The sequence below is a fragment of the Ovis canadensis genome, chromosome 9, assembly GCF_042477335.2.
Source record: "Ovis canadensis isolate MfBH-ARS-UI-01 breed Bighorn chromosome 9, ARS-UI_OviCan_v2, whole genome shotgun sequence".
In the NCBI taxonomy this organism is placed as follows: domain Eukaryota; kingdom Metazoa; phylum Chordata; class Mammalia; order Artiodactyla; family Bovidae; genus Ovis; species Ovis canadensis.
Window position 1 is genome coordinate 62,949,963 of NC_091253.1, and position 15,083 is coordinate 62,965,045.

General features: G+C 39.7%; 2 protein-coding genes across 5 annotated transcripts in view; one reads left to right on the forward strand and one right to left on the reverse strand.

Moving 5' to 3' along the window:
* LOC138445864 (uncharacterized) overlaps positions 1 to 3,064 on the reverse strand; it is a 57,055-nt gene extending 53,991 nt beyond the window's left edge. Inside the window, exons 1-2 of the mRNA XM_069600345.1 lie at positions 2,936 to 3,064; positions 2,205 to 2,321 (exon numbers count right to left, since the gene is read on the reverse strand). Of these exons, the coding sequence (XP_069456446.1) occupies positions 2,205 to 2,321; positions 2,936 to 3,064 (246 nt within the window). The remainder of the gene's footprint in view (positions 1 to 2,204; positions 2,322 to 2,935) is intronic.
* The window catches only part of ZFHX4 (zinc finger homeobox 4), a 212,794-nt gene that overhangs the window by 15,583 nt on the left and 182,128 nt on the right, over positions 1 to 15,083 (forward strand). For 2 of the 4 annotated variants that reach the window (XM_069601055.1, XM_069601057.1), the window contains exons 2-3: positions 7,523 to 10,158; positions 11,023 to 11,525. In XM_069601055.1, coding sequence (XP_069457156.1) covers positions 7,569 to 10,158; positions 11,023 to 11,525 — 3,093 coding nt within the window. In that variant the 5' untranslated portion in view covers positions 7,523 to 7,568. The remainder of the gene's footprint in view (positions 1 to 7,522; positions 10,159 to 11,022; positions 11,526 to 15,083) is intronic. The other 2 variants (XM_069601058.1, XM_069601059.1) reach the window with 1 other exon arrangement.

The window sequence follows — 15,083 nt, forward strand, 5'->3', positions numbered from 1 at the left end:
ATGGACAGCAGTCAAATTAACTTTCAGGCCAAAAAAGAAGAAAAACACCCCACACACATACACAGAAAGCAAACAAAAGGCTCTTCATAATAGAAATAAAATAACCAACCAATCTGAGTGATCAAACATAAATTTGCCAATATTTCATCCAGAAGAAACCTGGCATTCCACTTAGGTTCTCTATTATGTTAGCCCTAATGTGGTTTTTAATATAACATGATTTAAAATATCTACATGGGATATAAAAAGAGACTGCATTTGATAGATTAAGAGTCTTGGATAGTAAGAGGCACTGGTAGTGATTTAAGAAATTACACATATAACTTTCTTCATTAAAACTATTTTGAAATCATGTGAAATCATTGAAACCACTGCTCAGGGAATAGGAATGTTTGCTGGAATACCTGACTTGTGATTAATTTTATGAAGATAATTATGGTAGGTTTAGCCTGCAAGGAATGACATTTTTCAAAAAAAGACTGTGCTTACACTACTACACTGCTGTTATGTTGGTTATGAGATCATATTGATGGGAATCATGAAATGCAAATAACTAAGCAGTTGTTTTCTCCTTTAAATATTTGGTTGTCAGTATTTAATAATGAATTTTGTATCTTAATAGACAAAACAGAAAAAAATGCATGTATATATAAGCATATATTGTCTTCACGTTGTATATGAGAAAAATGTATTGTGGAATTACTTTCACTAGTCTGGTAAATCTGAAGTCAGATATTCTATAGTTATAATTACCTTAATGAAACCAATTAAGATAAAATTTTTAAATGTCTCTATGCGACAACGTAAAAGCATCATCAATTAAATACTTAAACTGGGTGTATGCCAGAGAGATTAGTCCATTACATTTTAAAGACTAGAAATATAAACATATACAAAACATGGCAACTATTATTTATACATTTTTAAAACTAATTGATCCAGTACATGTTTTCCCAAGGAAAGCTAAACGGTTCCATGTTTAAACTTTCCATTTCAAAGTTTTATTTACTTGAAATTTCAATTATAGTTGGGATTGAGGAACAGAGACTTGAGAGGGGAAAATGATTCTGTCTATTACTGAGATGTTTTGTAAAACTGATTATAATTTACATAACCTTTTAGTATTTCCAGAGAGTATATTTATATGTTTTAATATAAAACTCATTGATTGATTTGTAGATTAATATTTATTTAGGGAAGAAAAATTAAAAGGCTCATAGAGTCATTTAACTCTAATCCAACTTTGCATAGATGAGACAAAGGGAAGATGATTAATACTTAAGTATATGGTTGGGTGATGGCATTCAGAGGTATCTTTCTCTACTGTAAAGAAAGCAAAAAGAAAATTCAGTATATTCTCACAGTATTGGCAAACAACAGCTTTCTAGTAATGCTTTAGCTGATTAGGACATCCTTACTCTTTAATGAAGCAATCACTACAAAGCCCCAATGTCAGCTGGAATACTAGCAAAACAGTATCAAAGAAGAATCAGAAAGAGGCACTGAACATAATTACAGTTCATGTCCTTGTCTCACACCAATGCTAACTATTCATTTTCAATTAGAATGAATAAGAAAATTAGAAATCAACTAGATTGGTTAAAAGGACCAAAGTTTGTTTACAGAGGACAGCTAAAGTATTAGGTCCATCTTGCTCACTGATTATGAAATTTTCCTGAAGCAAACAAATAAAATGAGTCATATAATGGTGTAATTTGGTTAAGGAGAGATTATTGATTTCTCTCTAAGGAAAGTAGCTGGAGTTTGATTAAAGTCACGAAGAAAACTGAGGAAAATTCCTATTTCCCACAACTAATCAAATTAAGAACTATCAGAACCATTGGCAAGGGGTACTTTTCCTCTTCAGTTCTCCAACACATGTGTTTAATGATTTGTGATTGTCATATAAAGTCCATAGAGGCTTAGAGATGAGAGAGAGAATGTGGGAAGATGAGGTGGGGAACATAGGAAGAAAAAGAAAAAAACAAGAAACAGAAATATCAATTCTAAGAGTCCTGTTTATGAGAAGGAAATAAATCTGTGTTGAATAGCTGAGTTAGGTTTTAATGAGAAGAAAGAGGAAAACGGGGACTTCGTTGACTTACACACTCATGTTTGTCTTTGTCAACTTTCCCTCTTTAAAACTCTGCCTGGCTTAGGTGCTTACTATATTTGGTTACATCCTTCTATTCAAACTTAATTACCTTCTCCCCTTTGTCGTGACATGGGTGGAAAGTTTTTGCCGTGTCAGGAGAGGTCGTCACACATTCTTTTGCAGTTCTGTTCATTAATTCCTTCTTGCAGAAGCATTTTCTCTCGTGCTGGGAAGGTAGAAGTGTGTAACAGAAGAGCCCTGAAACATCAGCAGGAAGCTCTAAGCTGGTTAATGCAGTATAATTGTCTGGACATAGACTGGTCTTTGTTTGTGTGGTTCACTCCGAATCAGCTGTAATTAACTCCAGAGTGTTTCCAGATTGCCAGCAAGGAAAAATTACAGCTTTTCTGTTTTAAATTGTAAAGCTCACAAACATTAACTATGCAGATTGCTTTTACTTTGATATATTTCTATCCTGCAAGAAAAAACAATAACAAAAAAAGCTTATTTGCCCCTCCCCCACCTCTAAAAATGTGCTTTTGTTAAGTTATGTGATTTAGTGTCTATTGGAACATAATGGCCCCTTAAGAGTTGGGTTTGAAATCTTTTTACTCAGTATTTTCAATCCTTTGACATCCTTGCATTTGCCTCCCTTCTTGCTAATGTTTTAATACTGAAGTGGGAAAGAAGTTATGCAGTCTTTTATAAAATACTAAACAGATCCAAAAATAAGCAAATTGCAGAGAAAGCTGAGTAAAGAAAAGCACCAGCAACTGACTTAAAAGACTGAGATCAAAGATGCATTCTGATGTAACTGATGCTTCTACACAGGTACTTTACCTGTATTTTTAATATATCAAAAGCCAGACTGTGAGAAAAGGCCAATTTCACTACTCTCTCATCTTGGTCAGCACACCACACCCTTCTAAAAGCTTCTGTACAGTAGTTTGTAATTATGAATTCCAACATGGGTAAAAATGAGGTAGCAGTGTGAGCTAATACAGCCCAAGACACAAAAGATCTGTCAGCAAATGATGCAAAAAAGAAAAAAATCCAGCCAAAAATCTTTTTTTTTTCTTTCTTCTGAATTTAACAATAAGGAATTTAAGCTTCAATGTGGCTTTAGCGAGCGAAGAAAAGAAGCTCTTGGTGTCTGCATAATACCACTTTGATGGATTTTTTTCATCAGCTCTCTGTACGTGGCAACAAATAAACAAGTATAATTATACTTGTGAAGGTCTATTCATTGCTTTGTCAGCATTAGATATATGTGCCGTTTTCACACTGCGCCTCTCTTTTGTCTTTGGCTAACTCACTATGACATATTGATAGAGGATTTGGAATGGGGAAAAGGCCACAGCAGAGACAGTGATGACCTTTTGGAAACTTGATATAATTCAAGGATTTTTATTTATTATATATATATATATATATATATATATATATATATATACATTTTTAGGATTTGTGACTTGTTACCGAATTCCCTTTTACGTGACCAATTTTTAACCCGTTCAAAATGAAATAAAGACTCCAAGTATCACGACATGGCAAAGAGCGAATGAGAATAAAAACAATAGGCAAAAGGGCACAGTGGTCTGTCTTCTTTCCCAGCACTTTGCTGAGTGGCTAACCTAGCATTCCTTTCCCATTATTCTGTCCTCTTGATCAGATCACGTTCTTTTTAATCATTTCACAAACACTGTCTCACTGTGTCACCAAGGAGGGCTGGGACAATCAATTAAAAAACAGAGGTAAAACTGGCCTCTCTGATTTTGGGTTCTAATGGGAGCCCTGCCTTCTGAATGCAAAGGAATTTGCCTATTGTTCAGAAAGCACCCTCTTTCATTAGCAAGGCTCCTCATAGGTGGGTTTGGTCATTTAGCAGAGCAGAGTTTAGGCAGAAGTGACTGCAGGACGACAGTAAGGCAGAATGAGCCATAAAAGTTCCTTTCTGCATGTTGTCCATTAGTTCCCAAAAAGGGATTTACATGATCAAAGTCACTGATCTTGTGAATTGCTGAGAATACCCAAAACTGCATACATGTATTCTACAGACCAGCTAGTATGTATTGTTCTGAATTTAGCATTAAAATTGTATCAGGTTTTCTCTTTGAGATTTCTTGAGGCCTTGGGTGATTTTTTTTTTTTAATAGAATGTTTGGTAGTAGAGAATAGTAATTGGTGAAGACTAAATAGATAACAGTTTAACAGGTGAAGCAATTTTTATAGTGCATCTACTTGTTATAAAGTTATTTTGGAATGAATACTCTGGTATAAGTTAGATGGTTGTCTTTGTGGTCTTTTAACTGGAACTTATAAACTTTAGTGTAAATTTCCTAAATAGGTCATGTTGTTAAAAGAAAGATCTTGTCTGACACTGGTGACAGTGAAATCACTTAGCATCATCTCTAGTGTCTTGGTACATATTGATCTGAACAACTTTTTAACTGCACAAACTAAAGTGATTCCATCAAAATATGCTGGTAAACATGGTCATAGTATATAACTACAAATGTAAAAATCAGGTCATCTACTACTAGCTCTATCAATTCAGATAGTTTTGTTACTGTTGCTTTTGGAATGAAATGTAAATTTGTAGAGAATATTTACTATTTTGATTGTAGAGAACACTTACTAGTTTCTGATTAATGTGCAGTTTATGAGAACTTGATAAGCAATTTTGTGTAAAGTTATGTGGGAGTGCTGTAACAGAGTATGTCCAACCACATGGCTTTGTCCTGTGATTGATTCTGTAGTATAGTTTCCATAATTTTTGTCTCATATCAATAAAGTCCTTTTTGATAGTTACTCCTGATCCTATGAAGATAAAATAAAAAGGTAGGATCTATTAATACTTCATATAGAGAGACACTGATGATACATTGCAGAATCCATTTGGCATCTGGACAAAATTATTAACTGTGCGTTACACACGACTCATTTGAGGTGCATTTAGCATTGTGTCATAATTTTAGTAAGTGTTTTTGTCAGCTGAGAACTGTTGTAGGTAGGGTATAGGTAAAACAGGAATTACATAATAAGAATAGCTCAGAAACTCCTTTATAAAGCTGTAAATTGTTTGAGAACTTTTCTCACTCTTGTAATTAAGGTGAATAATCTTCCACATAGCTGCCTAAGTCATCATAGGAAAGAAAGAAAGAAAAAAAAAAAAAAGCTACTTTGAGTCCTAGAACTTGATATTTTTATCTAGGATCATGAGTTCAGTGTTATCACTTTGCTCCCCCTCCAAACCTCCAGTTTCTCCCTGCCTTCCTCATTCCTTTTAGTCTGGCATGGAACTTTATTTTAGCCATTTTGGCTACCTTCAGTGTTTATACACGGTGCAGATTTGGTAAATGCAATGGTAAATATAAATGTTTGTGGACTAATTAGAGAATTATTAGGTTTTCATGCTTATGATGATTTATCAGATTATTTCAGAGGATTTTTAAAAGCTGCATGCATGCCATGAAGATAATTAACCTGGAGCGCCTCAATAATTAAAATTACACACCACGCTTTGTGATGTTTGATTCGTGTGCAATTAGAATGTCATTTTAACCATCTTAGATACCAAAATGAATTTTGATTTCATTTTCAATCTGTGCAGCTCTTTTGATATATTTGAAACTGAACACTTCCTCTCTGATTTAGCTGGCAAGATGAAATTTGATTACAGTAAAGACAGTATTAAGAAGTTATTCTTCATACTTAATATGCCACTGACCTCCAATGATGTCTTTCTTCTAGAAGAACTTTTAAAAAGTAATTTCTAAAATGCTTAGTAATATTGGTGAGCCCAGTGTTTTGTTTCCTTCTTAGTTCTCTGCCCCTGCGAAGTCTATGTAATAGACTGTAGGGGTGGGAGGGAAGTCCATAGTGAATCACTGTGTGTCCATCCTGCCCAGTGTAATAACTAATGCAGTATAGCCATGTCAGAGGAGCCTGGCCGGCTACAGTCCATAGGGTCACAAAGAGTTGGATACAACCAAAGTGACTTATCACGCATGCATGCATATAGTCATGTCCGCCTTCCTCATTTCAGAAATCATCAGCATACCTGAAAGTATTGATACATCTATGTGAGAGGGCTATTTGCCTTGAAGTTCTGGGTCCCTTCAGTTTTGAGATTTGAAAGAAGATGGCTTACCTTTTTGATAAATCAAGGCAGTGCCTATTCTGCAGACTGAAAAGAAGCACTAAACTTTCAGACCACTCAACTCTTGTGTACAGTGCCATCATTCTGCAAATGGAGAGATGTGCAGGGATTCAGAGACATGTCAGCCCTAATCAGGCTGCTATGCCAGTAGCTGAGGTTTGCAGGTACACACCACAAGTGGGCATACACACTCCTGGTACCTTCCCCTGCTACCTGAAATTGATACGGCTTTTATGAGACCAAGTGCTTCTTGGTCTCAACAAAGGGAGTTTACAGTTTAAGGTGCTTGCCTGGGGAAAAAAAAACAAAAACAAAACCTAAAAAAATGATGGAAGTATTTTCATCAGATGTGCTTGCATATGATTTGTTAAGCCAAGGGAGATGTTGATTGAGGCCGTGGCTGAAAGATGGGCGACTCAACCAGGATTGATAACATCAAAATGGTATCTGGAACGGTGTTCATTATGTATTGCAGTAGGGAAAAAAATTAAAAAAGCGGAGTGAATACAGTTGTCCCCTAGGATGGGAGGAACGGTTGCAGTAAATATTAATTTCTGTTCTGGTGCCCATTGAGGTGACCGAAGTGTGGGAGAGAATTGTGATTGGTGCTTAATCAGGGCCAGCCAGATACCTGCTGAGAGCTTTCACACAAGGAAGATTTGTAGTAAGCTGATTTACTGGCAAAATGAAAACCAGAGAAGAGTTTGGTCCGTGCCGCCTGTGACTGTAATATTTCTAATTTTAAGGTTCCTTTATGGTTTGTCTCCCTCCTACCCTTATATCCTCGCCCCCCCCCACTTCCCCTTACCCCCACTTCTACTCACTGCCTGATAAAGTTAAAGGTAAATTTTAAATTACAAGTTATTACTGTTCTCTTTTTATTCCTGCTGTCGTCTATGAAAGCCATTTACATTTCTATTAGAGTAAAGGGGGTTTTAAAGCTTTTACATATATTATATCCATTTTCAGAAAACAGGAATAAAAAAATATACAGCTTACTGATACGAATTTTAGATTTGTGATGAATGCTCAGAGTGATTTCAAAAACACTCCGGATGTCTAGGCATGTCTGTGATAGCTATCTACATTATTTTGCTACATTTATACAAAGTCTGTCTGTGATAGATAGGTACACTGGTTTTAAGTTTTCCCCCTCACCTTTTTAGATAGTCAAGTTTACAGCAGCTGTAAATTAGTGATGGGCTATTAGTGAGCTGTGTCATTATTTAATAAAAATGGCTCCTCTCACCTTATTTTTTATCCAGGTCCCTGACAGGCTGGATGAAATGAGATCCCCATGTAGCAATTGCCATGGAAACCTGTGACTCCCCTCCTATCTCAAGGCAGGAAAATGGGCAGAGCACATCAAAGCTATGTGGAACGGCACAACTTGATAATGAGGTGCCAGAGAAAGTTGCAGGAATGGAGCCTGACAGGGCAAACAGCTCCACAGATGACAACCTGAAAACGGATGAGCGCAAAAGTGAAGTCTTGCTGGGTTTCAGTGTCGAGAATGCAGCTGCCACTCAGGTTACCTCAGCCAAGGAGATCCCGTGCAACGAATGTGCCACCTCTTTTCCCAGTTTACAGAAATACATGGAACACCACTGCCCGAATGCCCGCCTTCCCGTCCTGAAGGATGACAACGAGAGCGAGATCAGCGAGTTAGAGGATAGTGACGTGGAAAATCTCACAGGGGAGATCGTTTACCAGCCTGATGGGTCAGCTTATATAATCGAGGACTCCAAAGAAAGTGGGCAGAATGCACAGAGTGGAGCAAACAGCAAACTCTTTTCTACAGCGATGTTCCTGGACTCCCTGGCGTCTGCCGGAGAGAAGGGTGATCAGTCTGCTTCTGCGCCTCTGTCGTTCTACCCACAGATCATCAACACTTTTCATATCGCTTCATCCCTCGGGAAACCATTTACAGCCGATCAGGCTTTCCCAAATACCTCAGCACTAGCAGGAGTCGGTCCTGTGTTGCACAGTTTCCGTGTCTACGATCTCCGACACAAGAGAGAGAAAGACTATCTAACCAGTGATGGCTCAGCCAAAAACTCCTGTGTGTCCAAAGATGTCCCCAATAATGTGGACTTGTCCAAATTCGATGGTTGTGTTAGCGATGGGAAAAGGAAACCTGTTTTAATGTGTTTCTTGTGCAAGTTGTCTTTCGGTTATATCAGGTCATTTGTAACCCATGCTGTGCATGACCATCGGATGACCCTTAACGAGGAGGAGCAGAAACTCCTCAGTAACAAATGCGTCTCGGCCATAATACAGGGGATTGGCAAAGACAAAGAACCTCTTATAAGCTTTCTGGAACCAAAAAAATCCACTTCTGTTTATCCCCATTTTTCTACTACAAACCTCATAGGACCCGACCCAACCTTCCGCGGTTTATGGAGCGCTTTTCATGTTGAAAATGGTGACTCTTTGCCGGCTGGCTTTGCCTTCTTGAAGGGGAGCCCGAGTACCCCCGGCTCCGCTGAGCAGCCGCTGGGGATCACCCAAATGCCAAAGGCTGAAGTGACTCTGGGGGGGCTGTCTAGTTTAGTAGTGAACACCCCAATTACCTCCGTCTCCCTCAGCCACTCATCGTCTGAGTCTAGCAAGATGTCAGAGAGCAAAGACCAAGAGAACAACTGTGAAAGGCCAAAAGAGAACAACGCTTTACACCCCAACGGGGAGTGTCCAGTCAAGAGCGAACCCACCGAGGCAGGAGATGAGGACGAAGAGGATGCATACTCCAATGAACTTGACGACGAGGAAGTATTAGGGGAACTCACCGATAGTATCGGTAACAAAGATTTCCCTCTCTTAAACCAAAGCATTTCTCCTTTATCATCCAGTGTGCTAAAATTCATTGAAAAGGGCCCCTCGTCCTCCTCGGCCACTGTCTCTGATGACCCAGAAAAGAAAAAACCGGCTGCCGCCGTCAGGGCTGGTGGGGGTGTGTCAGGCAGCTATGGGATCAGTGGCAAGGACTTGGCAGAAGCCAGCGCAAGTAAAGAGGGTGCCCCGGCTACTCACCTGAGCGAGACAGCCCGGGGGGATGAAGACAGCTCGGCTGCACCTCACCAGCATGGGTTCACCCCGAGTGCCCCAGGTACTCCCGGGCCCGGGGGAGATGGCTCACCAGGCAGTGGCATCGAGTGTCCCAAGTGTGACACGGTTTTGGGGTCCTCGCGGTCTCTTGGGGGTCACATGACTATGATGCACTCAAGGAACTCATGCAAAACCCTCAAGTGTCCCAAATGTAACTGGCACTACAAGTATCAGCAGACTCTGGAAGCCCACATGAAGGAGAAACACCCCGAGCCGGGAGGCTCCTGTGTTTATTGTAAGACTGGACAGCCTCACCCTAGGCTCGCCCGGGGCGAGAGCTACACATGTGGCTATAAACCCTTCCGTTGTGAGGTTTGTAACTACTCTACCACTACCAAAGGTAACCTCAGTATTCATATGCAGTCGGACAAGCACCTGAACAACGTGCAGAATCTCCAAAACGGCACCGGGGAGCAGGTGTTTGGCCACTCGGCCCCAGCCCCCAACAGCAGCCTCGGTGGCTGCGGGACCCCCTCTCCATCCAAACCTAAGCAGAAACCCACCTGGCGCTGCGAGGTGTGTGATTACGAGACCAACGTGGCGCGGAACCTGCGGATTCACATGACCAGTGAGAAGCACATGCACAACATGATGCTTCTGCAACAGAACATGAAGCAGATCCAGCATAACCTGCACCTGGGCCTCGCCCCTGCTGAGGCCGAGCTGTATCAGTACTACCTGGCCCAGAACATAGGCCTGACGGGGATGAAGTTGGAGAACCCTGGCGACCCACAGCTGATGCTCAATCCATTCCAGCTGGACCCTGCCACGGCGGCCGCTCTGGCCCCGGGACTTGGTCAGTATTTACTGCTTTTCTGCATTGCTGTTAGTTTCTCATCACAATTTTGATTTGACGTGATGCACCCCGATAAAAAGTGGTGAGTGCCGCCAAATTGGGGACAGTTTACTGGAAGGGACTTCCCCTTTCAGCTGGATAATCAAACCATTTGTGTCTCGCTTCAAACCTGAATTAACTTGAGAGAGGAAGGAGTTGAGGGATCTGGGAGAGCAGAAAAGAAGTTAGCAAACTTTGTCTGCCTGCAATAGGCTGATGAATAAATACTAATTGGCATTAATTGCCTGGCATCCTGAGCTATAGCTTCCTAGGTTTATAGCGTCAATTATGCCCTAAGATATCAAACTTGAGCTTCTGAATGGTATGCCATTATTTTTCATGAAATATTTTTGAGAAAAGATTTTCGTGTCTGTGATTGAAGATAATTAAAGGAACAGTAATACCATTACCTTATCCCAGACATTTGGCAGTAGATTACAGGCACGCATACAGTATTAGCCAAATCTCATCAAGCTTTTCGACAAATTGCGAAATAACAATTAGCGCTTGTGTAAGTTTAGCTGGGCGCTTAAATTGCAAGCACGTGACTGTTTTGTTATGGTATTGATCCACTTTCCTGCCCTCGAAAATACAAATTTCAGAATGACATCATGCCCAGTAGGAGTAATTAAAGCTATCTGATGAGGGAATTTAGAAGTTGAAAGGGATGATTGTAATTGATCCTGATTCAATCCTATTACGGCTTTTTATAGTTTAAGCTCTAGAGAAAGCACATTCCTTGTCAAGACTTTATTTTACAGATTCCTTTGTGCGCGCTGTGTTTTCCAGTCTCTATTTTTCCTTTTAATTTTTTTTTTCCTGTAGTAAATAATGAGCTGCCGCCTGAAATCCGGCTTGCCAGTGGTCAGCTAATAGGTGATGACCTGTCCCTCCTTACTGCAGGAGAGCTGTCACCTTATATCAGTGACCCAGCGCTGAAGCTATTCCAGTGTGCTGTTTGCAACAAATTCACCTCTGACAGCCTGGAGGCCCTAAGCGTGCATGTGAGCAGCGAGCGCTCTCTCCCTGAAGAGGAATGGAGGGCTGTAATTGGAGATATCTACCAGTGCAAGCTCTGTAACTACAACACTCAGCTCAAAGCCAACTTCCAGCTTCACTGCAAGACTGATAAACATATGCAGAAATATCAACTGGTGGCTCACATTAAAGAAGGGGGCAAAAGTAATGAATGGAGGCTGAAGTGCATTGCCATTGGCAACCCCGTTCACCTCAAGTGCAATGCCTGTGACTACTACACCAACAGCGTGGACAAATTACGCTTGCACACCACCAATCACAGGCACGAGGCGGCCCTGAAGCTCTACAAGGTAAGCAGTGACATCCGTTTCTCTTGGCACAGAGTGGAGGAGGGAATTAACTGTTTCGGAGCTTGGAGCGCAGATCTGTAAGTTAAGGAAAAAGGAGAGAGGGGGAAAAAAAAAGAAGGGCAAGAGCCACAGTCTCTGCTTCACGTTACTAAATGCAGAGTCTATTGAAATAGATGGAATTGGAGAATTTATTTAAAGGATTTGCCGTATGTCCCTTTTACACCTGTCTCTGTGGGATTGATCACTTTACTGGTTGCCCTGAAATAACATCACTTTTCTGAGTGTTTCCACCTATAAAATAATACTCTTAAACCTCTTTTTATTGATTGATTAAAAACAACAACACAGCACCACTCTTGGCTAAGTATGAATGGTTTCAGGGAGCAGAGGACAAAAACAGCACTGCCTTGTGAATGCATCATCTTTTGTTTGGTGACAAACAAGGACGATCCAAACATTGTGTGTGTGTGTTTTCCTGTAAGTTTCTGGTGGTACTGAGTAAAAAGACACCCTCCCTTAGGATCAGTTGAAAGTCTTCTGCTTAACTCTGTTGTTATTTTGCCTGACTTCCCAAGCTAGTAATGTTTTTATCCCATCCCCTTATGGGTGTGGCACAGGTAAAAGTGTTCATTAAATGGCAAATAACACTTTTATAGGGGAAAAAGCTTTGCAGATGTAATGAATTCGTGCAAGTGTTGAATCTTATTTGTCACATACCTTGGCTTGACTTCTTCTGAACCCTAATTACTGGATAATTTATTTTCTGCAGTTTGTTTACTGGATTGGCCTGGTTGTCTTGGTTCATGTATAGTGGGAACAGATTCATTTCTATGATGAATAACTTGGTAACTTATTAAAAACTTCTTTTGTCCAGAGGATATTAAAATTCAGAAAATATTGCAAACCATTAGTCACTGTAACAAGCTCTAATATGATTGCAAAATCCATTTTGCAAGTGTTATCTATTGATTTATACTAGAAATCAGTGATAACTATACTATCAGGAGTCACCCGGCGATTATGATACCTGCGACTCTTCAAATATGCTTTCAAACTGTAAACAGACCACAAAAAGAGCAGAATGTGGCTATCTGGGGCAGGTGCAGGCATTATTTATTTGGGTTGGCCTGCCACTATTTGTTTGGGCTGTTTCTTGAAGTTCAAATGCTGGATTGATGTACTGAGCGTGAAAACCTAAAGTCGTGGTGTGAGAATTTGTAACATTGTGCCTGTGATGTTGGTGCTTTGTGGATCAATAACGAAAGCATTAGATTTGGGTTACACAATTTGAGGGGAGTGCAGGCCCTCACATAAGATGGAAAACGTCTAAGTTGATGGTATTGAAAACAGAATAGAATGATTATAATTCATCGCTTTTACAGCAACAGCTGACAGCTATTCAATTGTCAACTTTTCTTCTGTTGATACTTTATCTATTAAAACTTTTAGAATACCTGGGAGAAAAAAAAAACACATTAAGTTTGTATAAATAATAGATCTCGACCCTGGGAGCTATATAGAATATTCATGAACTGTGCTTATATTCACACAGCTCTAACACTTTAAATTAACATGTTGTGAATAGAAGATATAAATATACAAATTTTTCTGCTTTATTAATCTCATGTGGGAAGCTAAAGAAAGGTAGAGCATTCCTGCTGATTTTCTCAGGAAAGGCTATTTAGTCTCATTGCCGGACAATTATTTACATGTGTGTATGTGCGTGTTAAGTTTATCCATGAATATGGGCTGACTACCCTCACTGTCTGCAGAGCAATTTGCTAGGTGCCAGGGTTACCCTTGAAGTTCCCTTTCAGAGAGGGCTGGATTTTGTCTTTGATTGTATAACAACCAGATGAGATAGAACTTGCTTATAAATAGGTCCTTAAAGCAGAGAGAGCTTGAGATACCAGAACCAAAGGCTATATGTTCTCTCTTTTAGATTTTTATCTATTTCATTTTTGGCCGTGCTGAATCTTCATTGCCGTGTGGGCTTTGTTCTAGTTGCAGTGAGTGGGGGCTACTCTCTAGTTGCGGTGCTCAGGCTTCTCGTTGCAGCGGTTTCTCTTGTGGAATACAGGCTCTAGGGTGCTGAGACTTCAATAGTGTGGCTCCCAGGCTCTCGAGCACAGGCTCAATAGCTGAGGTGCACAGGCTTAGTTGCTCTGCATTATATGTGGTCTTCCTGGATCAGGACTGACCCTGTGTCTCATGCACTTGCAGGCAGATCCTTTACCACTGAGCCACCTGGGAAGCCCAGCTATATATACTCTTACCTTCAAAATGTTGTGTCATATACAAATTAACTCTCCCCACCATCTTCTTTATTATCTCTTAAATACCTAAGTGTCCTTGTGGGGTAATGTCTCCAAATGGTCAGCAAACAAATAAAAACACACTGTGAACAAGCTTACCTTGAATTAAAAAGATTAAAGAGATAAATATTGGAGCCATTGAAACTCAGTATTGGGCAGCTGGACTCTATTATTTTGCATCAGCCTTCAAAGAGCATTTATTCATTCTAGCAGTCAAATTCCTCCAGAGTAGCAGTGTGTTGAGGATGCAGTTTCTAAACTGATTCACAGAAACTGTGTGTCAGATCCAGAGGATTTTGAAGAGCAGTAATGAGGACATTAGCAAGCTTGGTCAGCCTGTGTAGGCAAAATAAAATTGCTTTATAAGTAACATTAATTGCTTTTAAATGAGACCCTAACAAATTGGCCTAGGCCTGGGAAAAATGATGGTTTATAATATGGTGAAAATATTAAAATTGGACTTAAAACAGTGAGCTAATGACTAGACAATAATTGCTTATATAAAATTCATTTTCATTAGGAGTTTAATTATACATCATTTTGCATTGTGAATTATTCAGACTTTAAGGGAAAGTGACAAGGAGCAGTGAAAAGACAGATAAATACATGGCTGGGAGAAAAACAGTTCTTCTCATTGACAGCATATTGATTCATAACACTCCCAAATGTGGGGATGTGTCAGAGCAATTTGAATGGGCCACTTTACCTCTTGCATGGTCAACCTGAAGCAGTCTTACCTCAAAGAAGTGTGTGTCCTTATTCCAGTTTAAGGAGGTTAGAGGTTAAAGGTTAAGGGGTAGCTTAAAACATCATCTGCCTAGCTGCTTAACTCTAACCTGATCAGTTTAATGAAAATCTGTTTTACAGATGTTGTTTTAATGTATTTGGCAGGATTTAAGCAGCTTTAACATTAGACGTATGCTAGTAAAAATTATTTCTTTATTTGACCAGAACAACACCTTTTCTTTCATGTTTAAGGTAGAAGGCTTGTGGGTTATGGTATTTTGGCAAAGAACCCAGAGGCAGAATGTGTTGATGATCTTTCCATATGGGCTCCAAAAAAAAAAAAAAAAGGAATACCTTTATGTCTATTGCTAACGATGACTACAAAAACAAACAAAGCTGCATTCGTTTTTTTGGCAGTTCTTTTCCTTAGGATTTTTTGTAAAGGAATTTTGTTATTGTGAAGAAAAGCTTGCTCGTTTCTTAAAGCAAACTTCTCTGAAACATTAGGCACTATTCA